General features: G+C 46.1%; 3 protein-coding genes across 3 annotated transcripts in view; 2 read left to right on the top strand and 1 right to left on the bottom strand.

Moving 5' to 3' along the window:
- Positions 1-15506, top strand: part of RpL24 (ribosomal protein L24) — a 493457-nt gene that overhangs the window by 121556 nt on the left and 356395 nt on the right. The window lies entirely within an intron of this gene.
- Positions 52-2288, top strand: LOC126521736 (transmembrane protein 267). Its single transcript, XM_050170477.2, has 2 exons — positions 52-869; positions 1927-2288. The coding sequence occupies exons 1-2, from the start codon at positions 606-608 to the stop codon at positions 2254-2256; spliced, it is 594 nt and encodes a 197-aa protein (XP_050026434.1). The 5' UTR covers positions 52-605; the 3' UTR covers positions 2257-2288.
- Positions 2292-15506, bottom strand: part of BRWD3 (bromodomain and WD repeat-containing protein) — a 78308-nt gene continuing 65093 nt past the window's right edge. Inside the window, exons 30-33 of the mRNA XM_055065968.2 lie at positions 14641-14765; positions 7057-7169; positions 4888-5001; positions 2292-3726 (exon numbers count right to left, since the gene is read on the bottom strand). Coding sequence (XP_054921943.1) covers positions 2960-3726; positions 4888-5001; positions 7057-7169; positions 14641-14765 — 1119 coding nt within the window. The 3' untranslated portion in view covers positions 2292-2959. The remainder of the gene's footprint in view (positions 3727-4887; positions 5002-7056; positions 7170-14640; positions 14766-15506) is intronic.

Below are 15506 nucleotides of genomic sequence, written 5' to 3'. Positions count from 1 at the left end.
TGAAATATGCATTCGAGGTGATATTGCAAAATTTATAATTTTATTTTGAAAAAACAGATACAGGTAAAGGCTTGTAAATCATTATTGATAACCGGGGCGAGAGAGGCTATGAAGAAGTTAAGCGTTTACTCTGAAAAAAACTATGCTCCGAAACAACGAAACCAAAACTGCGTTTGGCCGATGCCTCTGTTTGGCACTTAAAAAAAGAAAGAAAACGTAAATGCACGGTGTGCAGTTATTTGTATTTTATAGCAATGACTAACTTCATGCACACATACAAATTTTGTACATGCTTGGAAGTACAGGTTACCACGTAAATACCTATGTCAACATGTCAATGCGTCGCCAGCGTCACCGCTGCTGGCTGCTGCTTTCGAGTTCAGGCACTTTCGTTCGTGCGCGCGTTTCCACAATAGTGACATAACCAAGTTTTGCGCCCACTACATTTACTTCCTCGTTCTGCGTTTGCAAAATTCGCGAACCTCCAGACTGATCTCACAAAATATGCAAAGGCGCGTGCCAGATCACTCGTGCTTTGGGCCAGCGTAACAGGCAGTCAGCCCACATGTTTACACTGCGCGTACACGTTTCAGCGAAACTTCGTAATGGTGACTTTCTACTTGCTGGGAGCTGCACTGACAATTGCCGTCTCGACCGCAGGAGATTGCATCACGGATCTGAGTAGGCTTCCTTGGCTTCGCGCGCTAGCTGACAATGCGACGCACGGTTTGATCGCATTGCTATGCTGGATTATGGTTTCGGGTCGGCCGCTGCAAAAGGCAAGCATGCAAGACAGCCTGCTCTGCGGCTTTTTTGGCTGCGCCATCGATGTTGATCACTTTCTGGCTGCAAGATCTCTGAATATAGAGGTAACGAAGCATTTTGGTTCCGTAGCGATGCACCTATTATGTAGAGTAAGCACGTTCTGCTACGCATGTCGTTATTGCATGGTCATGCTTGGTTACGTAAAGGCAGCTTTTTAACAAGAGCCGGAGCACAGGGCACCAAAACCGTTTAGTGCGGAAACTCCTCAGTACTGACGCAAACGCTACTGGCGCGTGGTACTGTGGGATTGGCGTATAAAAGCAGCTCTCCCATCGATAAAGGAACGGAGCCTTAACTGCTACCACATTTAGAATGCCACTTCTATGAGGCTTTTCCTACCTTTATTATTAGCGGTGCGATTGAGCAACTGATGCCAAACATTTTCCGCACCACATATTTGAATGTTAAGCCACTATGTATTCACGTCTCAGCATGGCTGAAAACTGCAGTGTTTTGTCAAGCGAAACCTTCTCAAGGTGATACTTCAAGTGATACTTCCCTCTTTTCTCACAAATGCCACTTTAGTGGTGCTTGCCTGAAGGAATAGAGGCATGGCCAAACGAAAGGAGAGAAAAAAATAAGGACAATGTGAAGTCAGCATGCCAGCTTCAGAAAGTGGAGTCAAGACTGTCATTAGAGAGTCTTACTGCACTTAATTCCTGCACGGTGTGGGGTTACATTCATAAGGACTTTTTTTTTTTTTAATGTGCTGTAACAGTGCTCCTTGAAATAACAAAATTTTAAATATACTCAGTGACAGCCCTAACAATTTAGCACAAACTTCACCCACAAAACAGCACGATACTTGCAGTCTGTGCTGTCATTCTTCAAAACAGGTGCTCCGATATTGCATGTTTGGTACTGCTACAATGTCTGGGAAATGAATATGTAATTGGCATCTGTAAAAATTTCTCAACTTGGAAAGCGAGGCATTTGCCTCTGCATTAAGTTTTTCACAAACTGTGGTGAAGACAAAAACTCGGTCAATCTCCTCGCTAAAGTGCACTCTATTCTGCACGCAATAAGTAATCAATGTCTAGCACCTGCTGCTTGCAGTGCCAGAGCCTATCAGAATTGATGTTGATTATTGATCTTTTTCAGAATGCCACAGGCCTGAAGACAAGACCGTTTCTACACTGCAGCTCAGTTGTGCTTGCAAGCTTGTCAGTTATTGCACTTTTGGGAAAGCTATTGGGACTGGCACAGGTCTACAAAGTAGCGCTGATCGCTTTAGCGGCAGTGGCATCTCATCACTTGAGAGACTCTATACGGAGGGGCTTGTGGCTGTGGCCCTTTGGCAGTACGAGCCCCCTGAAGTTGTACATCTACTACCTTGGACTTGCATGCACGGTGTTAATTGCGATGGCAGCCATGAAGCACATCCCTCAACAGAGAAGCACTGCTGACGTACCTCTAGTGAGAATCGTGTAACCTGTTTCATTCAAATAAAAGCCACAAAACCACTGTTGCGTCCTCAGGATACCTGTAATCTCTCATCACCAAACTTCTTCATGTGCTGGCAGTGAGCAGATAAGCAAACACTGGCTAACTGCAATTAAATCACAATCTTACATGATTCAGTTAAACCTGTCTCAAACAGCTCCAGAAAGCTGCAGGCGAAAATAAGTACATCATTCACGACTGCTTTGATGTGGCTCATTACAGTCCAATATGGAAGCGCCTTCACCACCGCAGTCTACACAAGACAAGGGTGTCCTTAGATACACAATTATATGTACAGCCTATTGCATCACTAAATATCTACATCAACATGATAAATGCTTACAATGGGCAAAGAGCACTCACAGAAAATAACATTTCAACAAAAAGCACTGTGATGTCTGGTGAATTCTCAAACTGGCATGCCTGCTGAAAAACTGGAATGTTTATCATAAGACCCCCAGTCTCCACAATATCATGCTACAAGCAAAAATATCCTCCCAACAGCCTTCACAAATGACTTCAATAAATAAGAACGAAAAAAAAAAAAAAAAGCGCGCGAAGGGTGCAGAAATTTACACATGAAAACATCATTTGGCTGCAGAACAATGCTAAGATGACGGTGGTATTCTGAGCTCTCAAAGTAGTCAATAAACATCGACTCCACTGACAGAATATATATGGAACCGTGCTTTCACTGGGCCACCATGGCACGCGCTGCATGCTTGGAAAGTTTTCGTAACCGGCCCCGGCTGCTGACAGAAAGCACCTCGCGCGCCCTCGAGTCGAGCCCGTCCTCCTCATCAGAGTCGCCTGTCCACTCTGAATCTTCCTCTTCTCGGTACCGAACTTTCTGCTGACCACGGTTTCTTGTTTGCACACGAGTTTTGCTATTCGTGGTTGCAGAAGACCTGACAGTTGTCTCTGGTGAAAAACTAGTTGTCTTGCGGGGCTTGCGTGAAGACCGCCGCGGTTGTCCGTAGTCATGGTCCGTCATGAAGGAAGATGACTTCTCTGAGCTACCCGTTGTCATCTCGGACTCGCCGCTGCTGTTCTCCCGTTTTTTCCTATGCTCCAACACATTTCTGGATGAACTGCTCCCTCTGCTGCAGCAAGGTGAGTTGCTGCTGTCATCACTGCCAATCACGTTGGTGCGAGCAGCCCTCCGCGATGACCGACGCCTTCCTGGAGGAGAGTCGTCATAATTGTAGTCATTGTCGTCGTCATCCTCGTGCTGTTCTTCGCTGTTCTCATCCTCGTCTTCGGTTGATTCCTGGCTGCCTTCAATGCTGGCTTCTTCCCCTTCAGCCTCTCCACGGCTGTCATCCCCGTCCGATGAAGAAATGTAGCGAGAGGCCTTTCGCTTACGGCTGGCCTTGGACAAGTTTTCACTTGAGGAGCTACTGTGCAGTTTCCCTGTGAGTGCAGGGGATGTCTTCTTCCCATTCACCATTCGGTCACCTGCAGGAAATAAGACAGTCCTCTAAGACCAGCTGGGATATGCCATGTATATTCGTGTAAGGCTCGCCTTCGTGTAAGCCCTGCACCGCCACTTCAAAGTGAGAAAATTTTGAAAAGAACATTTCACTAAGCGTCACGTGCATACTCAAGTGCTGGTTGATTTCCACAAGCCGCTACTAAATGGCACTAGTTGTCCTACTGATGATGACGCATTATCTTCACCGTATCCCGCACTCGGCACCAAACCTACCAGACTGGAACTTTGATTGCTTACTCCCGGCAAAGTGGTATCGCTGGTTAGGCCTTGCCAACGGGTGTGACAGGCGGCACATCGTTGTGGGAAGTTCATGCTGTTCATGATGTTCACACAATAGACCACATAGGCAACTGGGTGTGAGATCACCTACACCGGCTAGATCGCCGACCACGGATCCAAATGCGATCACCAGGCAACTACCCACCCCTAAACTTTACCAAGTTCGCGTGTGCATTTACTGGCAGAACAGCACAAGCTTGCGTCTGTTCATAAAGCCAATAAATATTCAGGCTGATATTATAAAGCACAGTTTAAACTGACAATGTTGCAAAGTTACGGCTGTATGCACAGAGTCTGAACTTCACGACAACTCGTAATGCACATCAGGCTGCACAATGGGAATGTGCGAAACACACCTGCGGCACCCGCCATCATGAAAGTTCAATTAAAGTCTATTTTAATAATGCACAACACCGAGAAAAGTCCAAAAACAAACATCTTGCTGTGCTGGCACTTGAAAAATCAACAAAATTGATCTCGCCATCACAGTTTATTTATTTCTCAGACAGGCTGATTATTTGGACACAATGGTGCCGTTGTCAGTGTCCGAAAAATTGCTTGGCAACTGTAAATGAATTCATAGTCGGGCACCAGTGGTTACATTATTTTGCATAGCAGTCCAAGAACAGTTCTAGGCTTCAGTGAGTAGCTACAAGCCTGCATTGTGTAAGGCTCGCACCCACAAAAGAAAGTGTGGGCTTTACATAAGTAAATATAGTATGCCATGGTGGTGGTGCATCAATGTGGCACACTCACAAATGTTAATGACGCATAGAAGACAGCCCTGTGTTTGCAACAAAGAAAGAGCACAAAAAAATTAGGCAGCAGACGAGAAGGGTACACACCATGCCCGCTTGACCTGGTAGACCGAGCCAAACCGGTGGTTTGCACAATTTGCTTCGAGTCAACCTCATCATCCGTGTCAGAATCTGACTCTGCGTAACACTTCACTTGAAGCACTGAAAGATAGGGCAAGAGAGAGAGAGAAACAGGAAAAGAAAAAGAAAAAAACATTACAAATTGCATGAGTACAACTATTTCACAGAACACTTTGTAACACAACTGATGCCCTATCTGTCACCACAAAAAACTTTTCCTGCTAGCAAACTTACTCTTGACATAGTCTTCTGGTTCAGCAATGTGCAAGTAGGAGAAGGAACACAGGCGGATGCTGACAGTCGCTCCAGCATTCCTTTTGCTACCTACCCATTTGAATACATAAAGATGTGATTTTATAAAATCTGTCCCTACCCCATTGAAAGTCTCACTGTCAGTTGTCAGGCGCTCTCCATGGAGCATTCTCCTAAATTAATTAATGCTGGGGTAATAGCGGAGCTCAAACATTGTAAGGCAACACTGAAAGAAGGCAGCTGGCCCTTGCCCAAACCAGGAATGAAACCCACAATTGTGTCTGAGCAGCAGAATGCCATCACTGCTAACCCATTGCCGCAAGCAATGAAAATTTTGAAGCACGCTTGTATGAGAGTAGTTTCTACACACATATTCAGACTGCTTCTCCGAACCTGTTACAAAAAAACATTGTTATAACGAAGTTGGAGAGGAGCCTAACTTACATCATTATAACAATTGTCCACCCTCACGGTCAATGTTACACAGTGAAAGGGAGGCGGTGCCTCTGCATCGGCTTCAGCTTACCGCTGGGTAAGCCAATGCAAAAGCCCACAGTGCACTGCCAACGGACCGGACAGGTTTGTTTTCTACTGCGCTGTCTTTGTCTGTGAGATGATTTTTTTTTTCTAACTTAGCTGCAAACACTAATCAGCCTGCGCCACCATCGTGATGCAACACCACTATGTTTGTGATCAGCGGTTCATGAGCGAAGCTGCAAGCTTCCGATTTTCTACAATACTAGTCGCTGCATGCGAGGGCGTTTCTGAACAACAGGAACAAAAATGTTTCTTCTTGCTGGCATTCAGCAATGCACATTGCACAAACTCAGAAGCTTGCAGCACTCTGTGGGCACGTTCATGAAATGTTGATAGGTTCATGAAGCAGCTGTACATTGCAGCCTTGGCACATTGGCAGCCAGCTATCGGACAGCTCGCAAGAGTTTTTAACTGCTACATCAGACCAGTTACTAGCACCATCGCACAATGCCGCATTTCAGCTTTATCAGAGTGAAATGATAGAAAAATCTTCATCACAAATTAAATAAAAAGGTTTGTTATATCCATTTATAGGAAACTTTTGCATCATTAAAACAAGCTTTTAGATGTATCGGTTTCCACAGGATTTTCAAGGGGAAGCTGTGATTAACTTCGTCATATCCACTAACCAATTTTGTTACGGCAAGGTTTCATTGTATTACCAAAACAAAACAACAACAAAGACAAGCAGGCCAAGAGAGGAAATGCATGTCTTTGTCAAGACAGCACAGAAGCTTCTCACAGATGAAGAGGCAAACCATCGCAAGAAAATGCAGCACACAGCAAGTAGAAGTTATATTTTCTGATGCAAAAATTTTTAAGCTGCAGCTTTACAGCTGAAAATGTTTCTGGTGTGTTCAGTGGTTTAAAATTAAGTGTACATCTGTTACTGCAAATCAGCCTCTCACTGGATGCCATAAACCCACCATGAACTTCAAGGTGAAGCTTGATTATCAATCAAAAGACAAGGGTGGGATCAAAACTTAATTAAATTCTAGGGCTTTACATGTGAAAACCACGATTTGATCATGAGGCACACCGTAATAGGGGACTTTCAATATATTTTAGACCACCTGGGGTTCTTTGGCGTCCACCTTATGCACAATACAAGGGTGTTTTTGCATTTTGCCCCCATTGAAATAAGCCACCGCAACCAAGATTTGATCTTGTGACCTCATGCTTAGCAGCGCAACGCCAAAGCCACTAGCAAACACGCTGTTGAGGATCAAATCATGCAACAATGTCTGAAAAGAAGAACTGTGCTTTTGTGGCACATTGTTATTCCTTAAGAAAGAGCAACCCATAGCTTATAAAAGAAATGCTAGGCAAAAAGAATAGAAAGTTTACCGGCTGATCTCATGGTGGACGACGATGTGCCTGCTTGTGACGACTGGCCACTTGCTCTTGAAGATGATGGCTGTGAGTCACTTGAAAAATCAAGCACTGCTGCTGGATGTCGTCTGAAACAGTGCCAGGAAATACTAAGAAATCTTTGAAATAAGAAACACCATTTACATTCATGCTAGACAGCTCGGGGAAGCCAACCTAGCACCCAGGGCCATGAAAGAATGTCAGAATCGGCTATGAAAGCATTCTGCCTTGCGTTTGCCAACAAATTAAGCAAAAACTTAATGCCATTTCTTTGGCATTTCCTTGGATTCTCAAGGCTGTGGGATTCCCCTTTCATGCGCTGGACTCTACAGCAGTACCACAGAACCAACTTTCTGCAAAAGATGTGAAACTTTATGGTCTCACTATACGAGGTCTGGTCAGTGTGACTGAACAATGGCTAAAAACGAAGGCCGTAATGTATCTAGTATCCACAAGTACGCTGCTGCCTCTGGTAGTTCATCAAAACACAAGAGTGCCGTGTGGCACTGCTATGAAGTTACGGTATTTACTCGTGTAAGGACTGCACTATTCTTTTTCTAAATATCTTACATAGTGCGGGCCTTAAATGAGGCAGGCTGACAGCTATTCACTTAAGCATCAAACTGCTATGCAGAAAAATGCAACCACTAGCGGCTGACCATGATCCATTCAATTGCTCTCATCGCTTTCCTAAAGCTGGTCATCCTCCAAGCTGTCCATTATTGAGATTCGCACCACCTTGTTATAACCAGGTTATATAAATCAGTAGGGGGACGGCAGAGCTGATGTGAGAAAACTATTATGGCTGGAGACCAGTGCCCCTCCACACCACCTTCCTCCATCTGGCTGCTGATCGTGTTCACTCGTTGAACTGCTTCCTTGTCGTTCCGATTGCGTGTAACAAGCCGCGGTGGTCGTCGTTAAAGAATGGCACTGCTAAAACAAATGCAAGGAGCTGTCACGGGTGGCAAGCGACATGCGAGCACCGCCAAGGCATCGCTTTGGTGGCCCAAAAAGAGGCCTTTTATAGATTGTGAGAAGGCTGCCGTGGCAGGCTGACAGCTTGAGAAATCCCGAAGAAATGTTGAGAAGAGATTGCCACAAGCGTCTTGACACATACTTCTCATTGGATTGCATGAGAAAAACCTATGTCCGTCAGCCTTGCATGCTTTACGCGAAGCTTGCCGACATCCTTCTCCAAGGCATTCAAGTGCTCCACGTAGTGCGGTGGAAGGTTCCTCATGAAAACGAAGCCCCAGAGGTACTGAATCATCCGCTGGACTTCCTGCAAGCACAACGTTGAGGCAGCCTGCCCTACCATGGCACCACTGCCTCATCGCTGTCGCTATCTGATGCAAGCACATTCGCGACGATCGCCTCATTGGTTAGAAGCACTTAGTTTCCAAATCTATAGCCGTGCGCTTTCTTTTCAACGGCAACGTCGTGCATTGCCTATCATGAGCAGGCGGATCAGCCATCTTCTGTTTCGGTGGCGAGTCAAGCGAGGCTGAGAAACCGCGTGGCCAGGAACGACTTCGGCACAACCAACAAAGACAAACGTGAGTGATTACGCTGTTCGTAGAGCTGCACTGAATGAGGAGCCAGCCAGTAACATGCGCGCAATCTGCTTGCAACACAGCTGGTGCGATCCATTCGTGTTTCGGAGGGTGGGGCGGCATAGAGCTATGGGCGCAGCCCATTCATGTTTCGAGGAGTGGAAGGGCAACATGAGAGAGCCGCGCGGAGATGGCTGAAAAATGAGCGCGCGGTGGCTGCTGGAGCAGCGGCCCATCGTGCAGCGGCAAATTCTCTTTTTTTCTTTTTCTTTTCAAGGATTTCGCATTTCACTACTTTCGGCTCGGACACCCAGCAGCCAGACTTCATTGTTATAAGCGATAATGCGGCGTCGGGGCATTGTAGTAAGCGGTTTATTTCACCATGGAAAACATACAAAAGTTGATGGTGCAGCAGCTTCACATTCTTATAACCGATATAGTGTTAAAACCAGTATCGTTATAAGTGGGTTCGACTGTAGTATCATTTAGCAGTAGCTTTCAAAAATTAACTAGCGCGGGCGGGAGTACTCTCCAAGATTGCAACAGCAGATCGGTGCAATCTCACAGGACATGCCCACATGGGTATACAGTGAACGCTTAAATTTTCAGACTCCCTGGGGGCCACAAAAATGTTGAGAATATCTAGCAGTCCGAAAAAGGAATGCATGTCTTTTACTGCCCCCCAGCGCTCAAAGTGCCACAGGCACATCCGAAATAGCTCTGACAGCCTGCTAGTAAACTTATTAGGCATGCCAGTGTTGTACTGCACCAGGAGACAGCGGGTGCACACGCTTATAGTTAAGAATACATACTGCTTCCCGGGACCGTGGCCACTTTCCACTGTTGGTATGCTTCACTGCAGTACTTTGCACTTGCTTGACCATGGCGCATACACACTAGTGAAAAAATGTGCGCGGCATGCCGGAGGTGGCAAAACGCAGCTGCAGCAGAGCGACCTACGTGTAGGTGAGACATCGCGTGCTTTTCCCTTCATCTGCTGACAGATGGGCACTGTGTTTATGTTCTTCATTCTTAATCCAAGTTATGTCTTATGAAGATGACATTGTTGCCACTAATCCTAATTATGTTGGTGTGCTCCCTTCTGTCACGGCGTCGCCACATTCCAAAGACAAGGAGAATGAGGTACTGGGTGTCGCCTCCGCATCCTTGTATTCGTGGTCTGTCTTCTCATACAGAATTAGATATGGCGCACTGTCTCCAAAAACCTTTCCATCGAGACATCTCGGTTTAGACTCATCATAGTAAAAACAATCGCAAGCCCTGACAATCAAAACAAGCGTGAGCGCCGGTTGATAGCACGAGTACAAATAGAGCGGTCGGGCGGGTCCGCATGAAGCCGTTGGTCCCAAGAGATTGTGGCTTGCTTGCCGCCGCAGAAAGCCGGAAAAAAATTTGTCTAGGATCAATCCAACTCGTGGCACAAATAAGGTGCCGTGAGGATGCTTTTATGGCTTGCATTTTGCCGGTAGTGGCGCGTCGCGCGTTTCTTCGCTACAGTAAAACCTTGTTAATCCAAACTCGATTAATTTGAACTGATGCCCTGGTCCCGGTGAAGCCGTGTGTTTCAATGGGGGAAAACTCCCAATACTAATTTGAATGCATCGGTATCCACAATGGTTAATTCGAACCCTGGATACGGTTTCGAATAGCCCCAGGTTTACAGCCTTTGGCTGTAAACCTGGGGATGGCTGCATGGCTTTCGCCATCTCTGTGTCTGAGAGCACAACTTCATGGCCACGGTGAACAGCTGTTTCCATGGCACATGTGCCCTCTCTGTCTTGCATGCACCTGCACCATTCGGGTAGCGTGCGCCCACGCTGCTGCGACGGCTACGCTTCCACAGGGGACTAAACACTGCAGTCGTCGAGCTCGGCTTCAGCGTGCATTGGTTGTCGTAGTCCTTTTGTTCATGCCGCGGCGGCTAGCCAGTTTTTCAAAGTGAAGCTTTCTTTGCCCCTTCCTTCAACTTTCCCACTGCTGCTGCTGCTGCTGTGGGCTTCTGTGGCTGCTGCTGTTGTGTCACCTCCTTCATTGGCTCAGCGCTTAGCAACACATCAAGAAGAGCATGCTGTCGACCTACCTAAAGAACAAAGAATCAATTGAAGCATTTCAAAAGGAGAACATGGAGCCCTCGTCTAAGAGGCTACAGACATTGGCCTATCCAGAGTTGGAAAGTGCTGTAGTAATGTGGATTAAGGAAGTTCGAAGCCGTAACATTCTGTTAAGTGGGCCCATAATTGCTGCAAAGGCAGCAGACTTTGTCAGCCAAATGGGCATCAGTGACTTTGGCGCGTCGAAAGGCTGGCTGTTGTGATTCAGGCCACGTCACGGGCTCGTGTTCAGAAATGTGTGTGGGCAAGTCGGCGAAGTCAACCAAGAAACGTGTGAGCAGTGGATCTCCGTCGAACTTAGGGGGGGACGCTGCCCTCAAGAACCAAAAAAGTCGATTTTTGAGAAACAATATTTTTCGGTTGTATGTCTTATAAACTACCTGTTCTGTAATTATCAACACGCAATTAAAAAAAGAAAATCGCTACTTTTGAGGCCACAGCGGCCCACAAAGCACGGGCAAATGCCAAAATGAAGTCAACGTTCGTGCGCGCGCCATCCCCGGCCCATGCGGCCTGCCCGCGCCATCTTGGTGTCGTTTTGACCGTAAATTCTTTCTCTCTGTTTTGTCGCTTTGCAAAATGCCATCATCAATGCGGTTGAGGCGCTATTGGCGTATTTACGCGATGAGATGCGGAGCGCTGATTGGCCAGAGCAGCGCGTTTAAATCCTGCGGGATAAAGCGTGTCTGCCATTGACTGCTGCGCAGGCGGCGGCGGCAGCTGCTCCCTTCGATGTCTCGCCTGCTGCGCTTGTGTTGTTGTTGCCGCCTTGCTCCATCCGCCTCAACAGATGTCTGCTTGCGAGCTGCACTATCTTTTAGATTATTTTCTCAGCTTTTCTTTTTTTTTTCTCTAGTTCTTTATTGCATGTGATGCCAGCAACGAAGCCCAAGACAGTGCAGATGTTCGGTGCGCGGAAGCGAGATATGCGACTTGTGTGAGCATCGAACTTCCGATTTTCTGCAGCGAGTGCCGACTGCGTAGACTGTGCTGTCAGCTGCCGCCAGTTGAGAATCCGACACATTGAGTGTGCCTGGAGTCACACGAGGAGCTTTCTAATAAAAACACAGGTGTTCAACATTAAGGCTTGTTTTCTCAGAATGGATTCTTTTGCTAGTAGTAGTGCTGGCGAAGGCGATATCTCAATAACCGCTCTTCAGATTTGTGTGCTTTGTTTTTTTATTCTGTTCCTGAATGACTTTGCCAGGGTGTAACAAGCTTCCTTTTTTGAAAGCTGTGGTGCAGTTAATTTATAATAAGCAATTTATTTTTGACGAATGTGGTCATTACTGGCTACATCCAATTCAAAGTTGTGTTAAAACTTTTTGGAGGGAAAATTAAAAAAAGGGCTTTGTAGCTTCCTGGGATATCTATCAAGGGATCATCACAGTGAATTTCAGCTTCCTGCGATGTCCTGGGATTTCTCCAGGCTCTTAACCACCTACTTAGACCTCAATAACTCTGGAACAAATAAACACATCTTCACGAAACTTTGTAGTTCCTCAGTTTGGTGGTGTGAATGTACCCTGAAAGTTTCATCCGGATATCGTAAAAAATAAAGAAGTTCGGTCTCCAGGGTAGCCTCCCCCTTTAAGGAGCGCCTCATTGGTTACTCGCTCAACTATGTGTTTAATGCAGACGAGTCGGCGTTTTCTGCTCCCGAACAAGACCCTAACTTACAAAGGCGATGCTTGTGCAAACGGTAAGAGAAGTAAAGAAAGGATCACCGTGATGATGTGCGTGAATGCAACGGGCAGTGAACGGTGCCGCTTGCTTGTGATTGGCAAGGCAGCGAAGACTCGCTGCTTTAAAAGCATCAAGACGCTCACTGTCGATTATACTTCAAACAGGAAGTCGTGGATGATGCGGGAGATCTTTACTCACTGGCTGCGTGCACTTGACAGGAAATTCGCAGCACAGAACAGGAACGTTGTCATGTTCGTAGACAACTGTTCAGCGCACTGCCATGTCAGCGGGCTGAAGGCAATCCACTTGGCATTTTTGCCGAAAAACACGATTGCTGTGCTCCAGCCCATGGATCTTGGGAGTAATCCAAAAGCTGAAGACTCTGTACAGGGGCCACCTCCTAGGGAGAATTCTTTCTTTGGACAGTGGCAAGTCTTGCGACGTCGATCTGCTCGGGGCTATTCACATGCTGGCAACATCGTGGAATTCCATCAAGCAGGAGACTGTCATGAATTGTTTCCACAAGTGTGGCTTTAGCAAAACTCCAGAAGCCTGCAACTTGGCGGCTTCGTGTGAGGAATACTCCGTCCTGCTCAACCCTGCCTACGCTGCTCTGTCGGAGGGCCTTGATATTAAGAGTTATGTGGATGTGGACAGTGGTGTGGAGATGTTGGGGCATTTGAGTGACGTTGACATAATACTAGAGGCTGCGTGCTGTGAGCAGATGTCGCAGGGCTCACATGCGCCGAACACGGCTGACAGTGGTGATGAGTCCAACAAAGGCAACGAGTCGGTGCCACACCCAAGTGCATGCGAACCAGCGTCGGTGCTGGATGTTGCAGCACATTATTTCTTGGCAGATGAGAATTCGGACGCTGCACTGGAGCTCTTGGGCAAGCTGCAGGCAATGCTCATGGAGTCCCGATAAAAGAAACGCAAGCAAATGCATATTACTGATTACTTTTCATTTTGATTGCGTTAACCCTGCCCTGCAAATAAACGTGTTTTGGAGCATAAATAGTATCATATATTTCGGCATTAAGGCTCGCTGCTCATGTGAATGCATGTCGGTGCTTGTTTCTGGCATATAACTGACTTATCAAATAATTTTGTCCGCTGTTCAAGCTCTGTGAACTCTATTTATGAAATCACATGCCACAAACGTGTAGTAGCGCCTAATTCGCGCTAACGAGTCGAGAGAAACCACTTCTGTGGGTTCTGCCCACATAGAGTGGCGCGATGGCCGTTCATTCTAGCACCCGCCCGCTAATTCGACCCATTTTGTGGTCCCCTTCGAGTTCGAATTAACAAGCTTTTACTATAGTGTGCATGCGCCTTAACACCACTGTATTGCGGCGAAGCTGACTTTTGGGAACCAGCATTATGCAATGCTCAACACTTGCCGTGCTTTCCGCACTTTGAAGCCATTGAAGCGGATGACAAAGGCAGATTCAGTGCCACTGTTGACAGTGGCAAATTCTTTCAATAATGAACATGGCACCGAACAGCAGAAAGTTTGGTAAAGACCGTCCAAGCAGCTAGGCCTAGCATTGATGCAGTGACTACAGCTGTTAGAGAATTGGTGTGTGAGAGTGCTGGTTCTATGCTGTGAGATAATCAAAATGCTGGTGGTGGTGGCTTCGATCTCTGGCCATGAGAAAAAGCCCGGCAAATGAGACAGGGATAGGTTTCAGCGTCTGGAATTTCAGACGTCCTTATACATTGCCTTTGTGGGGTGTGTGGCAGTGCCGCAAAGGTATCCGAATTATCAGGCATGTTGAAAAATTGTTTGTTGTCTATATGTGCGTGACGCTTAGTGTCAGTTCTTTTGTTCCTTCATACTTTTGCACACCTAAGTGGGGATGCGGGCCTTACAAAAGTAAATATGGCCATTTCAACAACAACAATAATGTCCTTATTTGTGTCACATGTAGGGTACACGACACTGGAGGCCGGCAGTAAAATATGTTATAAATGACAGCTTGACAAATGTACAGTCTGTACATTCTTGGTTCAATGCAGCCCTGGAAAGGGCAAGCAAGCAACACTACTTTTGCAGCTGACACTGCACATAAGACTGCACGGGAGGTTGTGCACATGTGCACCCAACAAACCTAGAACACTGTTTCTGGAGCTAAAAGACGACCAAGCAATAATTGCATGCAGCGGACAGAAATTAAGCTCACCTGCTGCTGACGTACTGGTTGTTTTTCACTTTGGTCTCGTACTTCACAGCCGACCTCCAGTCACTGGTAATTTGACGAATGCGTTCTTCAAACAAGGCAGACATTCGTATCGTCATGGAGTAAATCTGAAAGGAGCAGCACAGGCTGTTGTAGGTGCTGTTAACTATGTAACACTAACAAGTAAAGTCAAAGTCAAAAAAGAAGATGGTGCACTCCGAACAGTACCAAGTTTGTCGGTATGTGTGACAGTCACATGAGTTAGGCTTGGATGCTGAGTTACGGAGCCACAGCATGTTTAACGCTTTCACTACCGAGAGAAAATGGCCGTTTTTATAGGATTTCGAAAAAAGAAAAGAATTTACCACTACAAATAATATTCCAGCACACATTGCAGCATAGCATTTTGTGCATAATGAAATGCTCTTTCCAAAAACATAAGTTGTAAACAAAGAAATTGATTAGATAAAACATAACAATTCCAGAAAGCACCATTTTTGCTGCCATTTGATAAAAACAATAAGAAAACATGATGTCTACAAAAACATTAATATCAAAGGAAATTCAGAATATACATTTCAGGAATAGTGTCTCAAAAAATAAATGCTCAGTAAACCGCCGTTCTCCAGATACAAACAAGAAACTAAGACTAGTTCACTGTTAATGCCATGCGGTGAAGCAGTTCCTGAATTTGTGAAGCATGGGTGCACTCTGCACTTTTCCCAGAAAACGTCTGGTTGTTGTTCAACTTTGCGGTCCTTGTAACACATTTTGCAGTTCTGCCTTTTCAGCATCTTCTGAGGATGGCCCGATGCGAAGTCCAACGAACACTTCACAAGTTCGTCTAGAGTTATGCACCTCTTCCATGA

This window comes from Dermacentor andersoni, chromosome 6 (assembly GCF_023375885.2).
Source record: "Dermacentor andersoni chromosome 6, qqDerAnde1_hic_scaffold, whole genome shotgun sequence".
NCBI classification, from domain to species: Eukaryota; Metazoa; Arthropoda; class Arachnida; order Ixodida; family Ixodidae; genus Dermacentor; species Dermacentor andersoni.
The sequence above is the reverse complement of the archived record's forward strand: the minus strand, read 5'-3'. Positions and strand labels throughout refer to the sequence as shown.

Coding starts and splice junctions, on each gene's coding strand:
- LOC126521736 (XM_050170477.2), top strand. CDS start 606: ATGGTGACTTTCTACTTGCTGGGAGCTGCACTGACAATTGCCGTCTCG. Junction 870..1,926: donor CAAGATCTCTGAATATAGAG/GTAACGAAGCAT, acceptor GATCTTTTTCAG/AATGCCACAGGCCTGAAGAC.